At 45.2% G+C, this 26,130-nt stretch overlaps 1 protein-coding gene across 6 annotated transcripts in view; it reads left to right on the plus strand.

Annotated features, from left to right (window-relative positions):
* BPTF (bromodomain PHD finger transcription factor) overlaps window positions 1-26,130 on the plus strand; it is a 1,198,927-nt gene that overhangs the window by 81,014 nt on the left and 1,091,783 nt on the right. For all 6 annotated transcript variants that reach the window (XM_069199907.1, XM_069199908.1, XM_069199910.1 and 3 more), the window contains exon 3: window positions 16,336-16,559. In XM_069199907.1, coding sequence (XP_069056008.1) covers window positions 16,336-16,559 — 224 coding nt within the window. The remainder of the gene's footprint in view (window positions 1-16,335; window positions 16,560-26,130) is intronic.

Here is a 26,130-nt window from a genome sequence, read left to right on the forward strand (position 1 = left end):
CTAGAGTGGTATTGCATAAGCTTTGCATGTCTCCTAAATATGTCTTGGCTGCTCATCCACAGCTACCTCTAGAGAGCCCTGGCTTCCAAGTCACTGCCTACACCTCACTAATAGGGGTTATCTGGACCTGGTAGAGGTGTTAACAACATAGGTGCTCACAACACTCTAGGGCAGCTTCCAACATTGGTGGTGCAACAGTGGGATAAGACACTTGCAATTGCCTTACTACTCTGTCACTAGGTACTCTACACAGGAAAGACTATTTACTAACTGTAGGTACACTTTGTGTTAGGATTCTAGTCACCTGGATTTGGGTAAGCTAGGGCCTGCATAGCCTTGCTCCAAACTTTGCTGAGAGCCTAGTGTAGGAAAGTGCTACTGTTGTCATGGTTACCCCTCCACTTTTTGCCTAATGTGGATGATAACTTTGATTGAAAGTATGCTGGGATCCTGCTAACCAGGCTGCAGCACCAGTGTTATTTCCCAAAATCGGTACCTTTTTGTTTCTGCAATTGGCACACCCATGGCTAAGTCCTTTGTTAAAGGTACCCATGATACTGTCGCGTAGGCTCTCATTATTCTAATGAGACTACTGGATTTGAGCTGCAGAATTGCCTGCGGTGAGGGACACTGAGTCTATCCCACTACAGGGGACACCTGTCACCCCAGTCTGGGTTTCTGGTTCAGCTAACTAGCAGTGCCTCATCTCTTCCCGAGAGCAGGGATGAATAGGCAGCCGAGTGCATGACTCAATTGACTCCGCCGAGAAATCGTGGTCACTCAGATCTCATCCGTTTCTCTGTTACAATAGTCTCTCATATACAAGGACAATCAGTCAGTATATGTTTCATTAAGGTTTTTAATGAAGCAGCTGCATCTTAGATAATAAAGCATGTACTGCAATAACCAGGATGATAAAGTATGACAGGATTAAAACTGTGACAAGGAGAGTAAAGCATAGAAATAACTATACCATATTGGCCTAGAGTCAATAGACTAATTCCTACCTAGGCTGTATTAGAGCACAGCATGTTAAGCTCTAGTTCTGCCCTTCAGATTCCCCTTGGAAGACATCCCCCATACCTGAGCAAAGGCCTAAGGCATAAGCAGCTTAGAGAAGCGTTCAGCAATCAGCATACAGTTGTGGTTATCTGGCTGGAATCTCCCTCTAGTGTGTATGGGACAGGAAAGTGTTTTCATAGTAAAACAGCTGATGTTCTGAGAAAATGCCCCTACGTTAGGATGTGTATATTTCTAGGGATACCAGAGACAAAGTGTTACCACGTTTACTGGCAACCTATCCTACTGCAGCCTTGAGAGATGCACAGAATAAACAAAATGTCTTGTTTAAGAACGCCGTGCTGGCCAAGGCAACGAACAGCTAGATAGAGAGAAATAAAACAAGACCACAAATGTGGCTATTGTTAAAATAATAAATGAAGCACAATATAATATATCTAGGTTAAAGTGCACAGCGGCAGGCCTAGTGTGCTAAAACAAGGTGCATGGAGCTATAACTAAAGTGGCTATACCATACCCTCCCCTTGCTGGTTTAAAGATGGTTCAAAGCCTAATTATGTATAAAAGCTACTAAGACTCAACCTAAAATAGATATATAAATAAATGTCAATAATGACAAGTTAGAAAATACACCTGAGCATATATAAAAGGACCATTTAAAAATATTATCTTTTGGCGTAAAAAGGCCGAATTTTATGAGTCGGAGTCATTTTGGAAGTTGCCAGTAGAATCCAGGACATTTGAAGACCAGAAATCTTCCACTTCGGCAGGTGGCAAAGAAGGAAACTCATTTCCAAGGAGCATTTGTGTTCAATAGCCTGATCGTCAGCCAAGGCAGCAGCATTCCGTGGTGTGCCCAATAATGAGTTCAGAGCTGCATCCTCCATGAAGGGCAACTCATAAGCAGCTTCCTGTAGCAAACGCACCCACATTAACAGATCAGCGTCTAATGAAAGCAAGCGCTGCGTAGAAAGGCAAACTTTCAGTGCATGTTTGAACGAGAACCAGAGGCACCGAAACACAGGCTGCACACAATGCAAAACCAGTCTAAATGACAGATCAGTCACACTCCAATTGCTCCAGGAGTGTTGCTCCGAAGTACTGCATCATACGTTCACGACACAGCTGCGCTAGTGTGGGCGCTTTCTTTCCTCTTTGTTGCGGCGGGACGGCCATTGCACAGAAAAAGTAGCAATAGCAAAATGCCACCTATTCTAGACAAAGTTATTGAAATCCCCCGAAAATACTGGAGAATATAGAGTGGATGGCTGATGGTATTAAACCGAATATAGAGGAGAAGGTGTGAACGAAACCAGAACCAACAGCCTTAAAGAAATATGCGATTCCAGCAGTACTGGATGCATTAAATAATCGTCCCACAAGCTCACCAATGTGTCTTGGAAAGTTCGTACTTAAAAGGAACTGCATCTCTGCTGATGACCTTGCCACCTGAAGTGCGTAGTTCTTGCGTGCAGATGTGAGCGCCACATGTTTTTGGAACAATAAAGCCCTGACTCTGCTCAACTTGTCAAAATTCACATTAGAAGTAGCAATATGGGGCTAAATCTCAGCTACTTCTCTGTCTTGTGGAAGGAAGAGTACGTTCCTGCAGCATGTAACAATCTTGTAGACTGAAACAACATAAACTATTCCGGCTCGCATCCCACAGCAGTTTTCACTATTGAGGAGGATATAGCTGCCATTTGAAAGCACCTGGAATTCAGGTCTAATTAAGGGGACTGGAACTCCCTTCAGATAACAAGCCAAGTTCGCTGCTGAAGCGTTACACGCCTCTGCATGGCAAATGGCTGACAGAAGTCTTGCATTCACTACTGCTAAAAAAGACCTCTTTCATGCCACTGAGACATTTGTATGAGCAGGGCAGCTCCTACACCTCATGGATGTAACTATCTCCCAGCCTTTCATATCTGCCTACTGGAATGTGTTTTAAACAGGACGTGAATTGAAGTGTTGAAATAGGCAGATTAATGACCCCATGTATTAACCATTCGGCAGATGGTATTTCACCCACAATAAAAGGCAACTTTTCTAACTTTTTGATGTTTAACATGACATAATTTGCTTCTTTTTTAGGCGTTAGTTGTTGTTGCCGCGTTAAGTTAAATGTAGAAAATATGTCCCTTGCGCTAACGTGTTGCTAGGGTACGGTACCTGCCTTCAATGTTTGAAGTGTCCAACCCAGCTGCCTAATGGACCTTAGTTGACTTTGTCCATGGTGTAACAAGGACAAATCACTTTGTATTATGTCTATTGCGGAAGAAACAATGTGAGGGTTTAGATCTGGTCGGACAGGGTATTAATCCCATTATCTACAACAGCTAATGCTGTCTGTAAGTTTTCCTGGTCTATTTGCCTTAACCAGGCAGAAGCTTCTTGTTGGGAAAGCTTCCAAATTTCATTAGGTACTACATATAAGAAGCGTTTTCTGCGTTCTTTTCTGGGGCCAAGCAGGAAGTCCTGTAAATCATTGTTATTAGACAGGAGACTGAGGTGTTCTCTAACAGCATCTAGTGAGGAACTCTTCAACCGTTGCTGGCATAGTTTCCCTACACTGTATGTTGTTACTATAACCACATGTTCGGGTGACACATATTGAGGGTCTGGCCTACTAGTTCTAAAAAACCCAGTGGAGTTTATAAAAACGTTTGACACTATTGGTATCTATTGGCCACAATAACCACCCACCAGGACGTGACTGGGAAGCATTAAAAGTTCCGTTCTGGACCCATTCATCGCGCTGGTCTTCTGTTACATTTATATATTTTTGCCATTTGTGAAATTTTGCAGAGGCAGGAATACTGGGCGTATTCAATTCCTTCATTTTTGCTAAGCCTAAACAACTAGTTTGTTGTACAGTTTCATTTAAAAATATAATTTGAACAGGTATCAGACATGCTCTGAATAAAGCTTCCTTCCCCCTTATTTGCCAATTTCTAGTTCCCCACACACTTTAGAAGTCAATCGACTTCAGCCAGTATTCATAACCTTCTATAGCCAACTGGGAAACAAAGGAATCCCAATAAATGAATTTCGTTCCCGTCAATAATATGTGTACATTTTCCATTGATGTCAATTTGAAATAATATGACATTGTGCCCAGAAAAATATGCAAACTTTTCAGAATACGTAATTGAACTCCCTTGTGGTGGAGTTGGACAATGTTCCATTGCGTGTAATAAAAAATAGTATAATACTGCAATTCAATCATCATGGAATCAACTGTTTTCACATCCCAGTCATCGGAAACAACTCTGGGTATTATTACATCATTCATTGATTGTTTAAACACATGGCCTGTGTCGGACCGCATGTATCAAATGGTACTTTATCCCAAACAATCCCGTCAGGAATTGGTATAGGGGAAATGTTCGTGAAAGACAAGTCTCTGTGGACCTTGTGAGAAGAAAAATTTTGTTTTTAGGACCTCATCCACCAGTTCGGTTTTTGATCTTTCAGGAAGAAAATGACCATGTATTAATAGAAAGAATGTTATGACAAAGCCAATCCAAAGGAGGAAAGCTAGTATAGCCAAGGAAAGCCACTTATAGTTCCATGGGAAAATAAACTAATTATTTTTAAGCCAGTTTATCAGCTTACATGTGTTTGGCAGTTCAGATGTAGAAGAGGCAAATGAGTCCAAAAAAATGTCGTTGACGCCGGTGAAGCATCCAGAAGCAGTTTGTGCAAAAGCTGGAGCTGCATTTGTAGGAGGAGAACTGGTAGAGGTCTCCTGAGGTAGTTCATAGTAAATTACGCCATCTGTCTGTGTTGAAGTTGTGTCAAATTGATCAGAACTTTCACTATTGTTTGTTGTAACAGATGTTAGTGGAACTAATGCAAGATCATTTTCTACCCTCCCCAAGCTTGGAGGAGTGTCAGCATTCCTGCTTAAAACTTGTAGAGGGACTTCTTGACCAGTAATGAGAGGGATACGGGAACTACTGGCTGTTCCTCTTGGTCTGCTGTGTCGGATCAGCCACAGGGTGTAACTTGACAGATACAAAGCTGTTTTCTGTAGCACCAGCCAACAGTGGTAGAATGACAGTTCTGGTACCGTTTATTCCCAAGACTGGGACCACTGCACTATAAGAAGGACCAAACTTATTTTTCACAGCAACCTTTTCACATACTGGATCCCCAACTTTTGGAATCCAGCCAGTCGGTGTTATTGGTACATCCTTAATTCCTGTGAAGGCAGCATTGGCAGAAGCGTTGTCGTCACGGAACTGTTGCAATTCCTGTAAGACAGTTCAAGCTTGAACAACCTACAATGTTAGTTAGGTTACTCCTTACTTAGCTGAGGAGGAAATCCTCAATACTGCCGACGTCTCTGTATATAGTACTGAGATGTCTTTGTATGTAGTGAGACAGAGATACTCAGGGGGACCCAAAAAATTACAGCCTGACCAAACGTTGGTGGCACCATGTTGTGTAGGCTTTTATTATTCTAATGAGGCTGCTGGATTTCAGCTGCAGAATCGCCTTGGGTGTGGGATACTGAGTTTAACCCACAATAGGTGACACCTGTCGACCCAGTCCGGGTTTCTGGTTCCGGCTAACTAGCAGTACCTCATCTCTATTTGAGGACAGCCGAGCACATGATACAGTTGACTCCTCAGGGAAATCGTGGTCACTCGGATCTCATCCGTTTCTCTCAGTTACATTAGTCTCACATATACAAGGACAATCAGAGCCAATATATTTTCAATAAGGTTTTTAACGAAGCAGCTACATCTTACATAATAAAGGATGTACTGCATTAACCAGGACAATAAAGCATGTCAGGATTAAAATTGTCATCATCTCCCGTACCTGAGCAAAGGCCTGAAGTCTGCATAAGCAGCTGTAGCAAAGCCGTCCGCATACAGTCTTGGCCATCTGGCAGGAATCTCCCTCTAATGCAGAGGTCTTCAAACTGGGGGGCGGGCCCCCCTAGGGGGGCCTGAAGTGATCCCAGGGGGGGCCCCAGACTCTGGCCAAAATAAATATTATACAGATAACAGGCCTTTGTTTTAAGCAGAAGCATGTTATTTCAGTTTTAAAAAGGTAACAGTACTTAACTGCAATGTTTAAATAGGTTCAGACATATTTAAACATTGCCATGTTCATAAAATAGTTGTGAAAAATTCTGAGGGGGGCCCAGTGATTTTTATTTTTCAACTGGGGGGGCGCGGCATTAAAGAGTTTGGAGACCTCTGCTCTAATGTGTATGGGACAGGAAAGTGTTTTTATAATAAAATAGCTGATGTTATGAGAAAATGTCCCTACGTAAGGATGTGTATGTTTCTATGAGTACCAGAGACAAAGCTTTACCACGTTTACTGGCATCCTATCTTACTGCAGCCTTGAGAGAAGCACAGAGTGAGCAAAATGTCTTGTTTAAGAAAGCAGTGCTGGCCTAGGCAAAGGACAGCTAGATAGAGAGAAATAAAACAAGACCGCAAATGTGGCTATTGTTAAAATAATAAACAAACCAGGATAAAATATATCTAGGTTAAAGTGCACAGTGGCAGGCGTAGTGTGCCAAAAAAAACAACATGCATGGAGCTATAACTAAAACAGCTACACAGCAGTACCAAGGGCCCTGCGGCCAGGGAAGGTCCCCAAGGGCTGCAGCATGTATTATGCCACCCTGGGGGACCCTTCACCAAGCACATGTACACTGCCTTTGCAGCTTGTGTGTGCTAGTAGGGAGAAAAAGGCAAAGTTGACATAACACCCCTCTCAGAGTGCCATGCCCACAAACCACTGCCTGTGGCAAAGATAAGTCACCCCCTAGCAGGCCTTACAGCCCTAAGGCAGGGTGCTCTATACCACAGGTGAGGGCATAGCTGCATGAGCAATATGCCCCTACAGTCTCGAAGTCTATTCGTAGACAGTGTAAGTGCAGTTTATCATATTGAGTATATTGTCTGGGAGTTTGTCATTACGAACTCCACAGCTCCATAATGGCTTCACTGAATACAGGGAAGTTTGGTATCAATCTTCTCAGCACAGTAAACCCACACTGATGCCAGTGTGGGATTCATTGAAAAATGCACCCAGAGGGCATCTTAAAGATGCCCCCTTTATGTTAGCCAAACTACTAGTGCAGGATTGACTGGTCTGTTCCGGCTTGCCACTTTCAGAGAAGTTTCTGACCACATGGGGTGAGAGCCTTTGTGCAGTCAGTGGTGAGAAACAAAGCCTGTCCTGGGTGGAGGGGCTTCACACCTCCTGCTTGGAGGAACTGTAATACCTGGTGGTGAGCCTCAAAGGTTCAAGCCTCGGGACACAGTGCCCCAAGACACTCAAACTAGTGGAGTTGCCCGCCATCTAGACAAAGCCCCTGTTTTGGCAGCAAGTCCGGCAGGAAAATAAGTAAAAACAGGGAGGAGTGATCACCCCAGCTAGGACAACCCTTAAGGAGTCCAGAGCTGCTGTGCCCCCCGCAGAATCCTTCATCTTGGTTTGGAGGACGAGGACCAATAGGGTTAGGTTTGTGTCCCCTCCCTAAAGGGAGTCAACTCAAGAAGGGTGTAGCCACCCTCCCCTGTCGAAGGATCAACTGACCTGGTCTGGGGAGGTGGTTGTCCAGCAGGGAACGTGCGCTTCCACCTCCGGCAGCGCCCCACCATCAGAACACCACCAGGTCCTATTATTGCACATAATACTGCAGGCGGAGACCTTCTGGTGGGGCGGGCCTATGGTAGAACTGCCCCAGCGCCTCTGCCTACGAGCACGACTACTGCTGGATTTTTTTGCCAAAAATGTGGTTGAAATTCAGCAGTTACCCCTAAAATGGTGGGCGGAAGACCGCCAGCAATGGTAGTCTTCTGGTGCCCGTTGCTTTTGGGGGTCTTCAAGGAAGAGTGCCAAAGTCATAATGAGGGCCTAAATCTCATTGTGATATAGTATATACAGAGCCAGCTTCCTTCATCTAGTGTTAGAGTAGTTAGGGACTCCTACACCACTGTAGCTAGACATCATGTCTTCAGTAGAGAACACCTCTCAGGCTCTGGGCTCTCAGTATGAGGGTCTAACTTTCCAAGAGTTAAGGGAGATGCATGCTGAGAGAACTGGAGATGAAGAAATCCCAATAAGAGTCTGCTTCTTGGCTTACTCCTCCAGGCTGCCCAGGACAATGCTGGTAGCCAGGAAGAGGAAGAAGTAGAAGCTGACCCTCCAGTCTGAGGAAGGGTAGACTTGGGCTACACTGGGGAGGGTCAGGAAGAACCTGGGGAACACTACAGCCCTTTTAGGAGTGCTGCAGGTAGAAAGAAGAGGGTTCCCAAGAGGAGGAGGGATAGATCCTCCTCTGTCCATTCCCATGTCATAGTTCAGGTGAAGATTCCCTAGATATGGAGCTTAGGCAACTGAGGTTGGAGGAAGCCAAGCTGAGGCTCCAGCAGCTGTCCCTAGATAGGGACGCATTGCAGTGGAGAGGGAAAAGCAGGGTTTGAGGTTAGCGCCCCATGATGGCAGCAGTTTCAATTTCTGTTTCAGGGACACCAGGGTCAAGGAGGACTCTTTTTACTCTAGGAACTTAAACACTGTAGTCCCATCTTACAAGGTGGGAGATGGCATCTGTAAATGGTTCACTGCTTTGGAGAGTACGTGTAAGGAACAGTGGTCCCCCAAAAGCAGTGGGCAGCAATTTTGTGGCTCTCCTTCTCTGACAAAGGAAGAGATATACTACTCACTGTCAGAGAAGAGGATGCAGACAACTACACAGCTTTAAAGGCAGCACTGTCAGAAGGGTTTGGTCTAACTACTGAACAGTATAGGATAAAGATCGAGAAAGAGTCCTCAAGATTGGGTACATTTTGTGGACTATTCTATGAAAGCTATGGAAGGCTGGTTGCATGGGAGCAAAGTGAATGATATCAGGGCTAGTATAAACTAACTGTAAGAGAGCACATTTTAAACCACTGTGTATCTGATCAGCTGCTTCAGTACCTGGTGGACTCTGATCTGACCTCTCCCCAAGAATTAGGGAAAGAAGGCAAACGAGTGTGTCCGCACCAGGGTGAGTAGGAAGGCTCACACAGGGGATGACCACAAAAAGAAGGAAGCAGGTAAGTCTCAAGACAAAGGTGGGGACAAAGATAAACACAGTCTTCATCAGGCTCACAAACTCCTCTTCTTCCAACTTCAAAATGCCTCACTGCTATGTTTGCAGAAACAAAGGCTATAGGGCAGGGGAGAGCTCCTGTCCTAAGAAAAGCACCAAGCCTTCCACCACTACTAACTCCACTTCTAATCCTAGTGCCCCTAGCAATAGCAGTAGTGGTGGGACTTCTAATAGCAGTCAGTCTAGAGAGTGTAGCTGGGCTCACTTTAAGAACTGTAGTGGGGTTGGGGGCTAGTTAGAGAGACTACTGAGGCTGTGATGGTCTCTAATGGGGGCATTGACTTTGCCACTCTTGCTGCCTGTCCCCTTAATGTGGGTAAGTAGAGGCAGCATCCCCTAATCAATGGTGTTGAGGCTGAGGCCTACAGGGACACAGGTTCCAGTGTCACCATGGTGACTGGAAAAACTGGTGTCCCTTGATTAACATCTACTTGGTCTCACGTACCAAGTGACTGAGGCTCATAATAACAGTCTGCGCCACCCCATGGCAGTTATTGACTTCAGCTGGAGGGGTAAGGGGTTACTGGCCCTAAAAAAAAGTTGTGGTCCCCTCAGACCTACCTGTAGAATGTCTACCTGGGGATGATTTGGAGACTTCAGCTTTGGCTGAAGTGCGATTGGAGGCCCATGCAGCAATGCTGGGCATCCCACGGTATATATTTGCTCTTACCAGAGAACAGGCAAAAAAGCAAAAAGATCAAGGAACCTAGGAGCCTGGAACCATGACCCAAGAGATTCCTAAAACAAAGAGCGGTGGGGGTAAAAAGGTACCCCCTGCTCGAGCCTCCAGTGAGGATTTAGCTCTTGAGGAAGATCCACTCATTGGGTGGAACCTAACCCCAGAAGAGCTGCAAGCTGATAAAGCTGAGCTCTTGGTTGCAGGGGATCGACCAGGGAGAAACCCAGCAAGGAACAACAGACTTGTCCCACACTGGAGAGCTTGAGGCAGCAAGCTGCAGCACAAGAGGCAGGTGATGTCACAGCTCTACCCTGATAAGTGGTCACCCTGCTAGGTGACCAATCCACCTTCCTGGGCTATTTAGGGTCTCCCTCTTGGGTGGGTCATCAGATTGGACGTGCAAGATTCCAGCAGGACTCCTCTGCATTGTTTACTTAAACTTCTGCCCACCGGGACTGCAACCGGACCCTCTAGGAACTGACAACTCCGCCTTCCAACATTATTTCTCTGGCTCCTTCCAGCAACTGCAATATTTTCCTGGCTGTGCATCCTCTGAAGGTAACAAGTCTTTAGCCTGCACAAGAAGCAAGAAGGAATCTCCCTTGGAGTGAAGGAGTCGCGTCACGCCCCGGCATTTGCAGGCACCAAATGCAACGACGACTGGCTGCGTGGATCCTCTCTAATATGGAGCTGCATGGATCCTGCACCACAGGCAGTGGTCTGGAGTGGTCCCCTTGGTCCTCTCTATCAGCTGTCCAACTTGGGAGACGGTCAGCCCTTGTTTCTCTTTGCAGGACAATACCCCTGTGTACCGCGACTCTTGCAGCTACCAAGGCTTGTTGGCTCTTCTTCCAAGGGATCTTCAGGCTCCTTGTAGCCCCAGCCTGTAGCACTTATCCCTGCAAAGCGGGGTCTCCTGCCTGCTGCTCCAGCGATCTGGGACTCCTCTCCAGGTGTGCTGAGTGGGCCTCATTGCGACTCTGGTGCCTGCTGCCTTTGAGGGCTCCATCCCCGACTTCTGACTATCCTCACTGCTGAGGGTCACCTGGGACTCTCCACAGTGGGTTGAGTCCCCCCTGGACCTTACTGGTCCCATGCAGCTGTGCAACTCTTCTTCTTCAACTCTTGCCTTTGCCAAGGCTAGTTGGTGGGTTTTCCACACCACTGACTGACTGCCACTCTTCTTCCAACATGGGATATCGACTGCATCAGTCCTGTAACTCTTCTCCTGCTCTTGTGCTGCATAGCCGAATCCTTGTCTTTACCTTTGAACTGGTCCTGTATCTACAGAAGGGTGGGTAGTGGCTCCTGCCCCAACCGGACACTCCAACTTGAACTGGACTTGGTCCCCTTCATTTGCAGGTCCACCTTTGGTTTCTTCCAGTTTTGCATGGGTGTTACACAGTCCTTTTACAAAGTTCACCTGTGGGTTTGGGAGGAAAACTAGTTAGTTATCTATTCTCTTCTGGTCGCTGGGGGGCACCCTGGCACTTACCTTTTGGGGTTCCTAAAGTCTCCAGCTCCCCTCTACAGATTCTTCTTCCTTGGGTGTGGGAGTGGCTCTCGGATTCCACTACTTTGTATATGGTTTGGTCTCCCCCAGGCTTTTCCATTTTATTCTGTTATTTCACTGTTTTTTATTTCTTTTATGCCAGTTCCTGATTCCTAATGTGTGTATAATAGTGTTTACTCAGCTGCTAGTGGAGTATTGCCTTTACAGTATTTTAGTATTTGTGTTACCAGAATAAAGTACCTTTATTTTTGTAACACTCTGTGGTTCTTTTATGTGTGTAAGTGCTGTGTGACTAGAGTGGTATTGCATAAGCTTTGCATGCCTCTTAGATAAGTCTTGGCTGCTCATCCACAGCTACCTTTATTGAGCCTTGGCTTCATAGACACTGTCTACACCTCACTAATAGGGGATACCTGGACCTGGTAGAAGGTGATAACACCATAGGTGCACACACCAGGCTAGCGTCGTACAGTGTACTTTTAATATTCACTTTTTGGACCGCTAATAGTGATTTTGATTGTAAAAAAGTATAACAGAAAGTTTTGTTGTTTAGCATGTGCATCAAATCTGGGAGAGGTTCTGCCTTTTGACTTTCTGAAATTGCCTTGAAGAACCCCCCCGAATCACTGTAGCATTACCAGTAAATAATTTAACTTGTTCTTAACCCCTTGTTGTGCCCAGGACGAGGGGATCTCGTCCAAGGCACTGGTTCCCTGGTGCTTTGGACGAGATCACCTCGTCCTGCTAGGGGCCCCCGAGGGGAGCGCTAGCGCTTCCCCCGATGGCCAGGCACACCCCTCCCCTAGGCAGGGATGGAAGGGGAATCGCTTCCCCTTCCACCCCGCCAACCCCGTGACCCCCCCGTGGCGTCTGATGTCAGCGCGCTGATCTCATCAGAGGCCTTCCCTCCGGTGCTGGAAGCTCAGCTTCCAGCGGCGGATCGGAGGAGAAATGCAAAGCATTTCTCCTCCTATCACGTGGAGGGGGCGGACAGGCATGAAAGGAGAGGAAAGCCCTTTCCTCTCCTTTCATGTCCCTCTGAGCATTTCTGCTGCCCGATCGGGCCGGTGAAATGCCACTAGACGCCAGGGAATTTTTATTTTCTTCGTTTTATTTCGTAAGGAGAATGGCCCCTTAGGCAAGGGCCGCTCTTCAGGGGGGCAATTTATTTTTGGGCTGTTTCTGCCCCCCCCGGGGGCAGAAACCCTCCTAGACACCAGGGACAGGTGTTTTTTATTTTTTTTATTTGTGGGGAGCGACCCCTTAGGCAAGGGTCACTCCCACGGGGGCAACATTTTTTTCTAGGCCATTTCTGCCCCCCTATTTTTATTAGGCCAATCGGGCAGAAACCACTAGACACCAGGGATTTTTTAATTTATTTACTAAATAAGGAGAGCGGCCCCTTGGGCAAGGGCTGCTCTCCAGGGGGGCAATTTGTTTTTTGGCTGTATCTGCAGAAATCCACTAGACAACAGGGGAAATATTCTTTCTTTTTTTTTTGTTGTTTTTTTTGTATGTTTGGGGGGGGGCAAAATATTTTTAGGCCTTTTTCTGCCCCACCCCCCGGAGGCAGATCGTCCTAATATAATTAGGCGGATTTGCCCCTGGGGAGGGGCAGAAACCTCTAGACACTAGGGATATATATATATATTTTTTTTATTTACTTTGTTTTTATGTGTGAGGAGTGACCCCTTAGGCAAGGGTCGCTCCCCTGGGGGGCAAATTGTATTTAGGCCATTTCTGCCCCCCTTTGGGGGCAGATCAGCCTATTTATGTAAGGCCAGTCTGCCCCCTTTGGGTGCAGAAACCTCTAGACACCATGGATTGGTGTATGTCTGTTTTGTTTGGAGGGGTCAACCCCTTGGGTAAGGGTCTCTCCCCATGGGGGCACATTACAGTTGGCCATAACTGCCCCATTTTGGAAGGCCCATCTGCCCCCAAGGGAACCAGGGAAGATTTTAAAAAAATACATAAATGGGGCCAAGTTGTTCTGCCCACCAGTCGGCAGATTGGGCAATTTCCCCCGATCCACACCCCGGGGGGACAAAGTCTACTAGATGCCAGGGAATAAAAAAAATAAAAGAAAATAGTGGGGTGGTGGCTACCAACCAGTATGGGCCTGGTTATGCCCCCACCCGAACTGAAGGGTCTAACAGTCTTTCAGCTCTCCCCCGCACACTAAAACATCTTATCCCATGGCAAGCAAGAGGACATTTGATTATTTTTGTTTTTTGTTTTACATTTGGGCCATGAGAGCTTGGTAACTCTCAGAATCGTCCCACTTGGAATGGTGAGGACTGCACTTTTTTTTTACTTTGGGACGCTGCCTTGTAGAAAAATCCACAAGACCTAGACACATTTGAAAACTAAACATCTAGTTGATTCCAGGGAGGTGTGCTTCACATGCACCCGCACCATTTCCTTACCCACAATGCCCTGCAAACCTGCAACTTTGCTGGAAAGCACACATTTTCCCCACGTTTTTGTGATGGAACCTTCCGGATACTGCAGTAATCCAAAAAATTCCTACCACCCAGCATTGTCTCATCTTTACCGATAAAACTTCTGCTGCACTTGACAGCCTAAAAATGTTTTTTTTTTTTCAAACTGCCCTTTTGGATCCCTCAATTTCAGCGTGTTTTTTGCTCTTCCTTGTCACAAACACTTGGCCCACCTACACAAGTGAGGTACCATTTTTATTGGGAGACTTGGGGGAACGCTGGGTGTAAAGACATTTGTGGCTCCTCTCAGATTCCAGAACTCTGTCACCGAAACGTGAGGAAAAAGTTTTCTTTTTTCTTTTTTGCCACATTTTGAGGTTTGCAAAGGATTCTGTGTAACAGATCCTGGTGAGAGCTCGACAAGTCACCCCATCTTGGATTCCCCTAGGTCTCTAGTTTTAAAAAATGCACAGGTTTGGTAGGTTTCCCTAGGTGGCAGCTGAGCTAGAGGCCGAAATCCACAGGTAGGCACTTTGCAAAAAACACCTCTGTTTTCTTTGAGAAAATGTGATGTGTCCACTTTGTGTTTTGGAGCATTTCCTGTCGCGGGCACTAGGCATACCCACACAAGTGAGGTACCATTTTTATCGGGAGACTTGGGGGAACATAGAATAGCAAAACGTGTTATTGCCCTTGTCTTTCTCTACATTTTTTCCTTCCAAATGTAAGGCAGTGTGTAAAAAAGACGTCTATTTGAGAAATGCCCTGCAATTCACATGCTAGTATGGGAACCCCAGAATTCAGAGATGTGCAAATAAACACTGCTCATCAACACCTTATCTTGTGCCCATTTTGGAAATACAAAGGTTTTCTTGATACCTATTTTTGACTCTTTATATTTCAGCAAATGAATTGCTGTATACCCGGTATAGGATGAAAACCCACTGCAAGATGCAGCTCATTTATTGCCTCTGGGTGCCTAGGGTTCTTGATGAACCTACAAGCCCTATATATCACCGCAACCAGAAGAGTCCAACGGACGTAACAGTATATTGCTTTCAAAAATCTGACATTGCAGGAAAAAGTTGTAGAGAAAAATGGCTGTTTTTTTTTTTTTCCACCTCAATTTCAATTTTTTGTTTTTGTTTTGTTATTTTCTGCAGGAAACCCTTGTGGGATCTACACAAATTACTCATTGCTGAATTCAGAATTTTGTCTACTTCTCAGAAATGTTTAGGTTTCTGGGATCCAGCATTGATTTCACACCCATTTCTGTCACTGACTGGAAGGAGGCTGAAAGCACAAAATAGCGTAAAAATGGGGTATGTCCCAGTAAAATGCCAAAATTGTGTTGAAAATGGGGTTTTCTGATTAAAGTCTGCCTATTCCTGAAAGCTGGGAAGCTGGTGAGTTTAGCACTGCAAACCCTTTGTTGATGCCATTTTCAGGGGAAAAACCACAAGCCTTCTTCTGCAGCCCTTTTTTCCCATTTTGTTTAAAAAAATGAAATTTTCACTGTATTTTGTCTAATTTCTTAGCCTCCTTCAGGGGAACCCACAAAGTCTGTGTACCTCTAGAATCCCTAGGATGTTGGAAAAAAAGGACGCAAATTTGGCATGGGTAGCTTATGTGGACAAAACGTTATGAGGGCCTATGCGAGAACTATTCCAAATAGGCAAAAAAAGGCCTGGCACAGGAGGGGGGAAAAAGCCTGGCAGCGAAGGGGTTAAAGGCAATATATTTTTTCACTTGCTCCTTTTTATGAGTTTAAAAAATCGGCATCTGTTCTAATTAAGTTTAGTAGGAGATCACGTTGTCCCACGGTTATACAAGGACAGCCAAAACCAGTAGGTCTGACCTCGGTAAACCTGCAATCCTTCCATTTACGTTTTGCAAACCTTTCTAATGGGTATTATTATAAATATAATTGTAAACATGCCCCTAGACTGATGTGGGCTAGCTTTTGACGTGGATGTGAAGCAAAATGTAACTGAACAGACCGGAAGAAGAGGAGAGGGATTGAGGGAGGGAAAAACAAATTGAGGCGGGCAAGTGAGTTAATGTTCCTAGCCCAGGCTTCAGTCAGCAAGTACGATGCATCACACTAAATTTTAATATAATATCTAATGAAAATGGTGCCATAAAAAACATCTCAAAACTATTTTGAATTGCACCCAGCATTGCAAATTCTCATTTGCCAAGCAGTATTATCATTGGACGTATTATCTTCACAATACAACTATTCTAAGAGGCTGGAGTGGGGTTAGATGTTTTACTTCAATACCGTGTACCCATCTGGGTCCATAAGTATATGGTAGTGTCTTCCTCTTGGATGGTATTAAGTGAAAGATTAGCATTACTGTGGTTTTATTCAATATTTATCCTGTCTGTTCACAAAATGAGTATTCTGTTGGTATTATTATAAGTAATACTTATTGGTCTTTGAAGTCACACACCAGTCAGCAGTTCCCAAAATGTAATCCCTTAAATTAATTGGAATTTTGTAATTTGAGAAGTCTAAGCTAAACACTGATGTTTGTTTTGGCAGGGAGGAAGATTCTGAAACCGAGTACAATAAGAAAATTTGGTACTACAGCACAAAGTTACAGCTGGCTGAATTAATTGATTGCCTAGATCAAGAGCACTGGGAAGCTGAACTTTTTAGAACCATTGATGACATGCGGGATGAAATAAATCGTCATATGGATATAACAGAAGATCTTACAAATAAAGCAAGGGGCAGCAACAAGTCTTTCCTCACTGCAGCTAATGGTAAGTGCAGTTGTTTAGAGTCTCAAATGTGACAAAAGGAATTCCAGATAACGGAACACACTTGCAACCTTCTTAGAGTGCTGCAAATGAGTTTCATATTTATATTTAGAAATGCAGCTTCGTTATCCCTCCTAATTGAGAGTTGAGAAGTTATTTTGTTTCAATAATTTACTTTAGTATACAGTAGTTGATGGCGACCTGTGTTATGTAACAAAATCTAAGAAGATTTTTTAGATGTTTTATAACTTTTATTATTGGGATTTTTATGTAATCAGTGCCGATGGCTAACTTAGCTGCTACAATTGATGCAGTGAAAAGCATAAATGGCAACCTTTAACCATGAAACAGAAATCCGTAAAGAATTAAGTTGCGCATCATTGAAGCATTCATTGACCCTCAGACCCTCCACCAGTAGCGTACTCTCCATTATTACATTGAAAAAGTTCTCAAAAAGATCCATAGATTTTGGCCTGTTTCTGGGGACAGCCATGGGCTTAATATAAGGGTTTTACTGTAATGGAACATAGATCCATCTCTCTTAGCCAATCTGCCATCTGTGGTATAACAGCAGATCTCTAGTACTTTGCTACATCTCATTTGGGTTTTGTTAACCCCTTGTTAATCAAAAACCTTACCCCCTGTGCCTAGCCCAAATCTTATTCCACCATGCCCAGGATTTCCACCTTAGGGAAGGGGTTATTCTATATCACAACCCATCAATCCATACTGGATGTGTGTGACCTTCACCCTCAGCCGTTCTCAGATTGTATGAGAGGTCTCCAACTTTCCCATGATGTATAATACACTGAAGAGGAAAGCACATATTCATTTTTCACATATGCTATGGTGTGTAGTGTATTAAAGGAATACATTTGAATTTTAGTAAGCTGTCTTGCCTAGACTGTAGTTTCTCACTGGACTATGTTTGCCTGCCTCTACTCTCCTGGGTGCTCTCCTGCTGTGCTCAGAAGGCAATGAATATATCAGATGCATTTATGATCATGTTGTAAGGTACACCATCCTAATCGATCAATAGAAAGTGTAATAATGATAGAGCTGAATTTGGGAAGCGACACTTGGTGGCTTTCATTAGGAATATGGTGCAGTTGCAGATACTGATAAAGCTGGGACTTGAGGGAGATCATAATTATTGCTCTTATAACTAAAATATTTCATGTGCTCTCTGAGACAAACAATACAAATCTCAGGATTGAAGACTGGCAACAATTTAATCTGAGCCCAACCATAGGCTTTGCCGCAGGGGTATCCTCTTGGTTTGCACTGTAACCTATCTGCCGTAGTGCCTTGCACCAGCAGTCAAACACGACCTTAATGACAGGTGGAAGAGTCTGTGTCACCTACACACCATAAAGCAGTTGAAGTTAGCTGCCAAGCATGTTGTTCTTGAGTATTGTACTTGGGTCATCTCTGCACCCAAATAGCAAATCTTTCTCTACTATAAAATCCACCACCCAATAATGTGATTTTACATTTTCTGTTTCCAGGTCCCCACCCTATACCAACTGAACAAATGTACCTAAGGTCCCCTTACCCATAGCATAAAGTGCATGCACTTAAGCAGTATCATGAAGAAACACTTGGATTTCATATAGCTAGTTTTTTGCAGTGCATATACCTGTTTGGCCAACTTCATCACTTAAAATGGTGCAATCCTTGCGATTGAACTAAGGCCCGCCCCCTCACCATTGTAAACCCATACACATTAAGAGTGGGTGTCCTATATGTTTTTACAGTCTTTACATCGTTGAGAATCTCACCTGATCTGCATGCCAGAGTATTTAAAGTTGTCCCACTGGGTCCAGCACTTCACCAGTGGTTGTGTTGACAAAAAAACAACTTACCACAACCAGAGGCTTCACTGCTCGAGCCACAAACTTAACACTTCAAAAGATTGCTTAAAGAATGGGGCTCCCAAACAGACAACACCACTTCACAGGCACTTATTTAATTCAGCACCTCAAAACTGTGGGCTGACTCCCGAGACTGTTCTTCCTCAGAGGCTCATGAGAACTAAATGCTTGAAATGGACACTGGGGCTTCTATCCTCCAACCATGCTGCTTCTGGTTAAGGCTACCTTCACCAACAGGCAGTCACTTTGGGTGCAAGAAAACCACTGATACACATTGACTGTAGTTGTACAACTGTCCATTAGCTCTTTTGCCTGTGGCACTACTCCATACTTGCAGCCTCAGGCTCAAGCCTAGTCCGAACTCTAACCTCAATCACTCTCCCAACCTGAGCAGCGCATCCTTCCTTTTGCAATACTCTCTTGGATGTGGTGATTTGAGGTCAGAGAAATACTAAGCCTGAGTCTGTAGCAGTTCACCTGGCCCTACCCTCTTTCCACTGATACCAGGCCACACCTTCTTGTACTCTCCCACCAGATCACTCTGACAACACAGAATCCCCACTTTATACCTTTGAGCTGTACCTCTCCAGCTTAGTTGGCTCAGAGAGCTCATCCATCTCTCTCTGTCTTCCTTTTTAGGTTGCAGCCTACCAGACAGCACAGCTGTCAGGTTTGCTAAAGACATCTTGGGGACTTAGAGAGAATTGACCTAGGGATGCATTCCGCTCTTTGATTACCACTGGCTTTGTGGTTTGTAACTTGCACTTAATGCCTTTCCATTTGGTGGCTTTATTTGTTTTACCCTCTCCAGGTTTACTTGTCCATCCTGTTGCGTAAAGCATGTTTTCTGTATTCTTCCGTGAACTCTTTCTGTTAACAGGCCTTTAAATCTTGTTCTTGGCTTGTTACAGTTGCTGTGCATTAAAAAATGGAGGTCAAATGTCAGGTGCTGTCTTCTGAGGGCACTTTTTTAATGTTCTTTTTCTTACTTCAAAGGGAAGAGATTTATATGACAATCTTGCTGGATAATGGGGGAGGGGTAAGAAATAGTTATTTTTTTTGCACAAGATAAGTTAAATGAATTGTATAAGTATTTCAGAATATATCATAATTATGAACGCAAAAATGAAGCACATTTTATTTTTCAAGTGTGTTGGAAGCAAATACTTCAATTTGGTAAAAACAAATCATTAAACTAGGTGATGCAATTTCCACACGTTTGTCTGTACACTGTAAAACTGTATGTTTGTGCAAATGAAATGGTCTTTTCAGTTGAAAATGTGTTGTCTGTAATGGCAGTGTGCTACCACACCATGAATGCTCCACTCTAAGCCACTCCACACTGCTCCGCTCTACTGCGCTCTACTCCGCACCACTCCACTTTACTCCGCACCACTCTAGGCCACTGCACTATGTCACTCCACGCTGCTTCGCATCTCTACCCTGTCCCACTCTACTGTATGCAATGCACATTTCGCCACACTTGACCAAACCACTGCACTCTTCGCCACAGCACTCTGTAAGAAAGTGCTTCTTTTGACATGATCACCCCTCACTTTTTGCCTGGTTTCTGGTGTAATTTCAACTGAAAGTGTACTGGGTTCCTGCTAACAGATCTTGCCCGGAGTGATCTGCTGGTGTGGTTCTGATACCAAGTACTTACCTTAACTCGCTGAGATTGGCCTCGTAAGTCATTTTTAACCCTGCATTTGCTGAACATTGTTTTCCTCCATAGGTGAAGAACTCTGAAATTACACTGTTGGTTTTTTAAACTAAAAAGTATTTATGCTTGAAAGAGCACTTGCCTTGTAACGAAGTACTTGGGTTTAAAGTATATGTAACAAAAGTATTATTTTTCTAAAATGGTCTCAGATTTTTTCTTTGAGTGTGCATCTCATTTATTGCACCTGTGAGTACATCAAATGCTTAGCGCTACCCTCTGATATGCCTAACTGCTTGCCCACACTACCACAAAATAGAGCATTAGCCCTATCTACTTTTGCCTTTGCAAACCAGTTGGGTGCCACTCTAATCTGCTCCACTCTACTCTCAGCCACTGTACTCTACACAACTGCTCTCCAAGCCACTGCACTCTACTCTGCATTCTTCACCACTGCTATCTACGCCTCTCTACTCTACTTCACTCTGTATCACTGCACTCTGTGGCACTATATATATTCTACTCTGTACCACTCTACACCACTGTACTCTATGCCCCTCAGCTTTATTCAGCACTCTATTCGACTGTCCTCTGTGCCACTGCCCTCTGTATCACTGCACCTCTCTACTTCTAGGCCACTCTGCGTCTATGCCACTCTACTCTGCGCCTCTCTACTCTGAGCCACTACATACAACTACGCACCACTTTTATCTATGCCACTGCATTCTGCGTCGCTCCATTGTATATCACTGAATTCCTTGCCACCACACTCTACGCCACTCTTCAACACTCTATGCCAATGCACTCTGCAACACTCTAGTCCACTCCTTGCTTTTCCACTCTGACACTCCAACCCACTGTCCTCTATGGCACTAACTTAAAGCCATGCTGACCAGCAGCCACGCTGGTGAACAGCATGGCTAAAACACATTGGCAAAGCCAATAGCTCTTGCATAGCCTAGACATATTGGCTGTGCCAATGCATGTTGTTTTTACATGGCCACCAGATCCAGATTCATTGGCCTTCATTTCTAGATGTTTCTGCTGCCCCTGTCATTCATGTTTCCTCCAGCTATTGCTGCCATTTTCCTCACAGACAGCTGACTGCCACACCAGGGTCTATCAAGATCACATGTAAGTTCCCGGTCACTGTATCCTTGGACCAGCAACATCTTAAAGCCAAGTCAAGAATGGGGTGAACCTTCATGGATCCGCTTTTTCAACCTGCGTTGATGACTTGAAATGGTCCACTGTGTCCCAGACTAGACGACACAACTTAGATTAACCTCTGTCGCTTTACCACATTGAACCTCAAGGGTCATGAGATGCAAACTTGCTGGAGGGGAATTCTGGGGGAATTTGTGGGCCTCAAGGTTGTTGCATATACTGGTTACTGGACTCTCAAAAGTAGCCTTGGCTAGGCACCAGCAACATTGTGTCTTGCCAAGTCACTCCTTATATATATTTTGTTTTTTACGCTTAAGATAGTTACAAGATAGTTACATGGAGAATATGTAAAATTAAATGCATAGTTCCATGTCATTTAGACTTTTTTGTCCAAAAAAGCTGCTGCAATAAGTCCTTCTAGATTTATAGTGTACAATCTAATCCTATAGCCAGTTCTATTTTAATTAAGTTACTTTGATAAAACATAACAAATGGTTTTACATTTCTTACGAAGCCACCAAATGCATACCCTTACACCTATAGAGGTCTTAATCATTTTCACTTTTGTGGTATTGTGCTGCTAGGCAGTGACAGATGGAGCTGTTTATATAGCCTTAATAATTGGGAAAGTCAACTGACAGTTCATACATCTCTGTTTACGCTGCTGTGACCCTGTTCCCTGACTAACACAGCCTTCTTTTTACTATGACATATCGATGCACAACCAACACAGCCGTCATATTTTTAGATTTTTCTGGCAATCTTATTTTCTATTTCCAGTTTGTCATAATCATCTGAAAACAAGAATTCCCTCATGGAAGTACACTGCAAAATGGATGACCTTGCCATTCTGTTGTTGCCTATGTTTTGTGTTTGAGATTGCAGTTGTGTACATTATCCCCTGGTAGGCAGTAGAGTGTTAGTTCCCACAGGACATTCGGTAGTACTGGCATTTCTACACACTCTTATTCTTTCACCCTTATTCACCCCATCATTAACATTAATGAAGAGCTTCAGTGAATACAACTCATGGAATTTAATATTTTCCAGTGAGAGTTCAGGATAAGCTTGTACTGATTTCTTCTCACATCTTCTGAGAAAGTTACATTCTGTAAGGAAATGCCTCCTTGACCTGGACCTCCTGACTTTTTGCCTTTGCTGATGCCAAGTTATGATTTGAAAGTGTGTTGAGGCCTGCTAACCAGGCCCCAGCACCAGTGTTCTTTCCCTACCCTGTACCTTTGTTTTCACAATTGGCACACCCTGGCATCCAGGTAAGTCCCTTGTAACTGGCACCCCTGGTTCCAAGGGCCCTGATGCCAGGGAAGGTCTCTAAGGGCTGCAGCATGTCTTATGCCACACTGGAGACCCCTCACTCAGCACAGACTCACTGCTTGCCAGCTTGTGTGTGCTGTTGGGGAGAAAATGACTAAGTCGACATGGCACTCCCCTCAGGGTGCCATGCCAACCTCACACTGCCTATGGCATAGATAAGTCACCCCTCTAGCAGGCCTTACAGCCATAAGGCAGGGTGCACTATACCATAGGTGAGGGCATAAGTGCATGAGCACTGTGCCCCTACAGTGTCTAAGCAATACCTTAGACATTGTATGTGCAGGGTAGCCATAAGAGTATATGGTCTGGGAGTCTGTCATACACGAACTCCACAGCACCATAATGGCTACACTGAAAACTGGGAAGTTTGGTATCAAACTTCTCAGCACAATAAATGCACACTGATGCCGGTGTACATTTTATTGTGAAATACACCCCAGAGGGCATCTTGGACATGCCCCCTGAAAACATACCCGACTTCCAGTGTGGGCTGACTAGTTTTACCAGCCTGCCACACACCAGACATGTTGTTGGCCACATGGGGAGAGTGCCTTTGTCACTCTGTGGCTAGTAACAAAGCCTGTACTGGGTAGAGGTGCTTCTCACCTCCCCCTGCAGGAACTGTAACACCTGGCGGTGAGCCTCAAAGGCTCACCCCCTTTGTTACAGCGCCCCAGGGCACTCCAGCTAGTGGAGATGCCCGCCCCCACTTTTGGCGGCAAGGCCGGAGGAGATAATGAGAAAAACAAGGAGGAGTCACTGGCCAGTCAGGACAACCCCTAAGGTGTCCTGAGCTGAGGTGACTCTGACTTTTAGAAATCCTCCATCTTGCAGATGGAGGATTCCCCCAATAGGATTAGGGATGTGCCCCCCTCCCCTCAGGGAGGAGGCACAAAGAGGGTGTAGCCACCCTCAGCGCTAGTAGCCATTGGCTACTAACCCCCCAGACCTAAACACACCCCTAAATTGAGTATTTAGTGGCTCCCAGAAACTAGCAAGATCGATTCCTGCAACCTAAGACGAAGAAGGACTGCTGACCTGAAGCCCTGCAGAGAAGACGGAGACAGCAACTGCTTGGGCCACAGCCCTGCCGGCCTGTCTCCCCACTTCAAGAAAAACTGCAACAGCGACACGTTCCCCAGGGTCCAGCGACCTCTGAAGCCTCAGAGGACTACCCTGCATCTAAAAGGACCAAGAACTCCAGAGGACAGCGGCCCTGTTCCAAAGAAACCAAAACTTGCAACAAAGAAACAACTTTTAAAGGACTTCACGTTTCCCTCCGGAAGCGTGAGACTTTCCACTCTGCACCTGACGCCCCCGCCTCGACCTGCGGAGAAACACTACGGGGAGGACTCCCTGGCGACTGAGAGCCTGTGAGTAGCCAGAGTTGACCCCCCTGAGCCCCCACAGTGACACCTGCAGAGGGAATCCAGAGGCTCCCCCTGACCGCGACTGCCTGCTTCAAAGAACCCGACGCCTGGTAAAGACACTGCACCCGCAGCCCCCAGGACCTGAAGCATCCGACCTCCAGTGCAGAAGCGACCCCCAGGTGGCCCCCTCCCTTGCCCAGGTGGTGGCTACCCCGAGGAGCCCCCCCCTTGCCTGCCTGCTTTGCTGAAGAGACCCCTGGGTCTCCCATTGAACTCCATTGCAAACCCAACGCCTGTTTGCACTCTGCACCCGGCCGCCCCGGTGCCACTGAGGGTGTACTTTTTGTGCTGACTTGTGTCCCCCCCGGTGCCCTACAAAACCCCCCTGGTCTGCCCTCCGAAGTTGCGGGTACCTACCTGCTGGCAGACTGGAACCGGGGCACCCCCTTCTCCATTGAAGCCTATGCGTTTTGGGCACCACTTTGACCTCTGCACCTGACCTGTCCTGAGCTGCTGGTGTGGTAACTTTGGGGTTACCCTGAACCCCCAACGGTGGGCTGCCTTGGACCCAACTTTGAACCCTGTAGGTGGTTTACTTACCTGCAAAACTAACAAACACTTACCTCCCCCAGGAACTGTTGAAATTTGCACTGTCTAGTTTTAAAATAGCTTATTGCCATTTTTGTGAAAACTGTACATGCTGTTTTGCTGATTCAAAATTCCTAAGTTACCTAAGTGAAATACCTTTCATTTGAAGTATTGATTGTAAATCTTGAACCTGTGGTTCTTAAAATAAACTAAGAAAATATATTTTTCTATACAAAAACCTATTGGCCTGGAATTAAGTCTTTGAGTGTGTTCCTCATTTATTGCCTGTGTGTGTACAACAAATGCTTAACACTACCCTCTGATAAGCCTACTGCTCGACCACACTACCACAAAATAGAGCATTAGAATTATCTCTTTTTGCCACTATCTTACCTCTAAGGGGAACCCTCGGGCTCTGTGCATGCTATTTCTTACTTTGAAATAGTACATACAGAGCCAACTTCCTACGCATTCGCTAAGTGTTTTTTCTGGGGTTTGGAATACTAGGAAGGATATATTTTCTGTTACACCGTAATGTATGTGTGTGTGTGTATGTATGTAAACTTTAGAAATCCCATCTAGCATCGAACCGTTAGCACCGTCGGAACCTTTATCTCGCCCTTCGGGGTGCCTGCGCGCCCAAATCGGGCCTACCGCGTGGAAAGCCTGATGGATCGGATTCCATTCGGATTCTGCCCTCTGCCATATGAAATACCCCTATACAGACCAACACCTGGTTTGTAATTTGTGCCTTTCTCCAGTCCATCGGGAGGAAAATTGTGAGGCCTGTCGATCGTTTCGATCAAAAAAGACCCTGAGAGATCGCAGAGCCCGAAGACTCGAAATGGCGTTGAAAAGCAGCAAACATGTTGACATCATGGAGGAAGAGCAGGCGCAGACAGCAGTCTCCATCCGAGAGACAGACTCCGAACAGGAATCGGAAGAAGTCAGGCCCTTCACAGCTGTCCAGCATGTGAGTACGTCTGCCCCTAAACCACTGCAGAAAAAACATTTGAAGGCCTTGGGTACTCCACTGCCTGAAGGCCATGGTTCGGCCCGGCAAGACTCTTGGCGACCGTCCTTTGGGGTCGGCACAGAAAAAGGCCACTTCTCCGTCCACCTCAGAGTCGAGTAAATCGATAAAAACCTCCACTTCAGACTCCTGTAAAAGACCCCATTCCTCAGAGTAGAAAATTCGGCAATTGGTTTTGGAGCCTGGACATCCGACTACTTTTTCAGGACCGAAAAAGATACACACCTCTGAGCTGAAAAAAACCTCTCATACAGAGGAACAGGGACTTTTGAGAACATTAAAGCAAATCTCCAAACCCATCATCAAATCTCATAATACTTCTGAAGAAGAGACTGAGATTGAACCAATACTAGAGGTTATGGATGAGAGACAATCGAGAGTCCATACACATAAGAAGACATGACGAATCATCACTGCACCTCCTATAAAAACCAAAAGAAAGCTGGCTTTCCAAGAGGACTTAGACTCTGTTCAACCACCAGCAAAAGTGCAGAAACAAAAGGAGAAGCCTGCACCTCTCCATACTTCTCCTCCTCACTCTCCAGCA

The sequence above is a fragment of the Pleurodeles waltl genome, chromosome 7, assembly GCF_031143425.1.
Source record: "Pleurodeles waltl isolate 20211129_DDA chromosome 7, aPleWal1.hap1.20221129, whole genome shotgun sequence".
NCBI lineage: Eukaryota > Metazoa > Chordata > Amphibia > Caudata > Salamandridae > Pleurodeles > Pleurodeles waltl.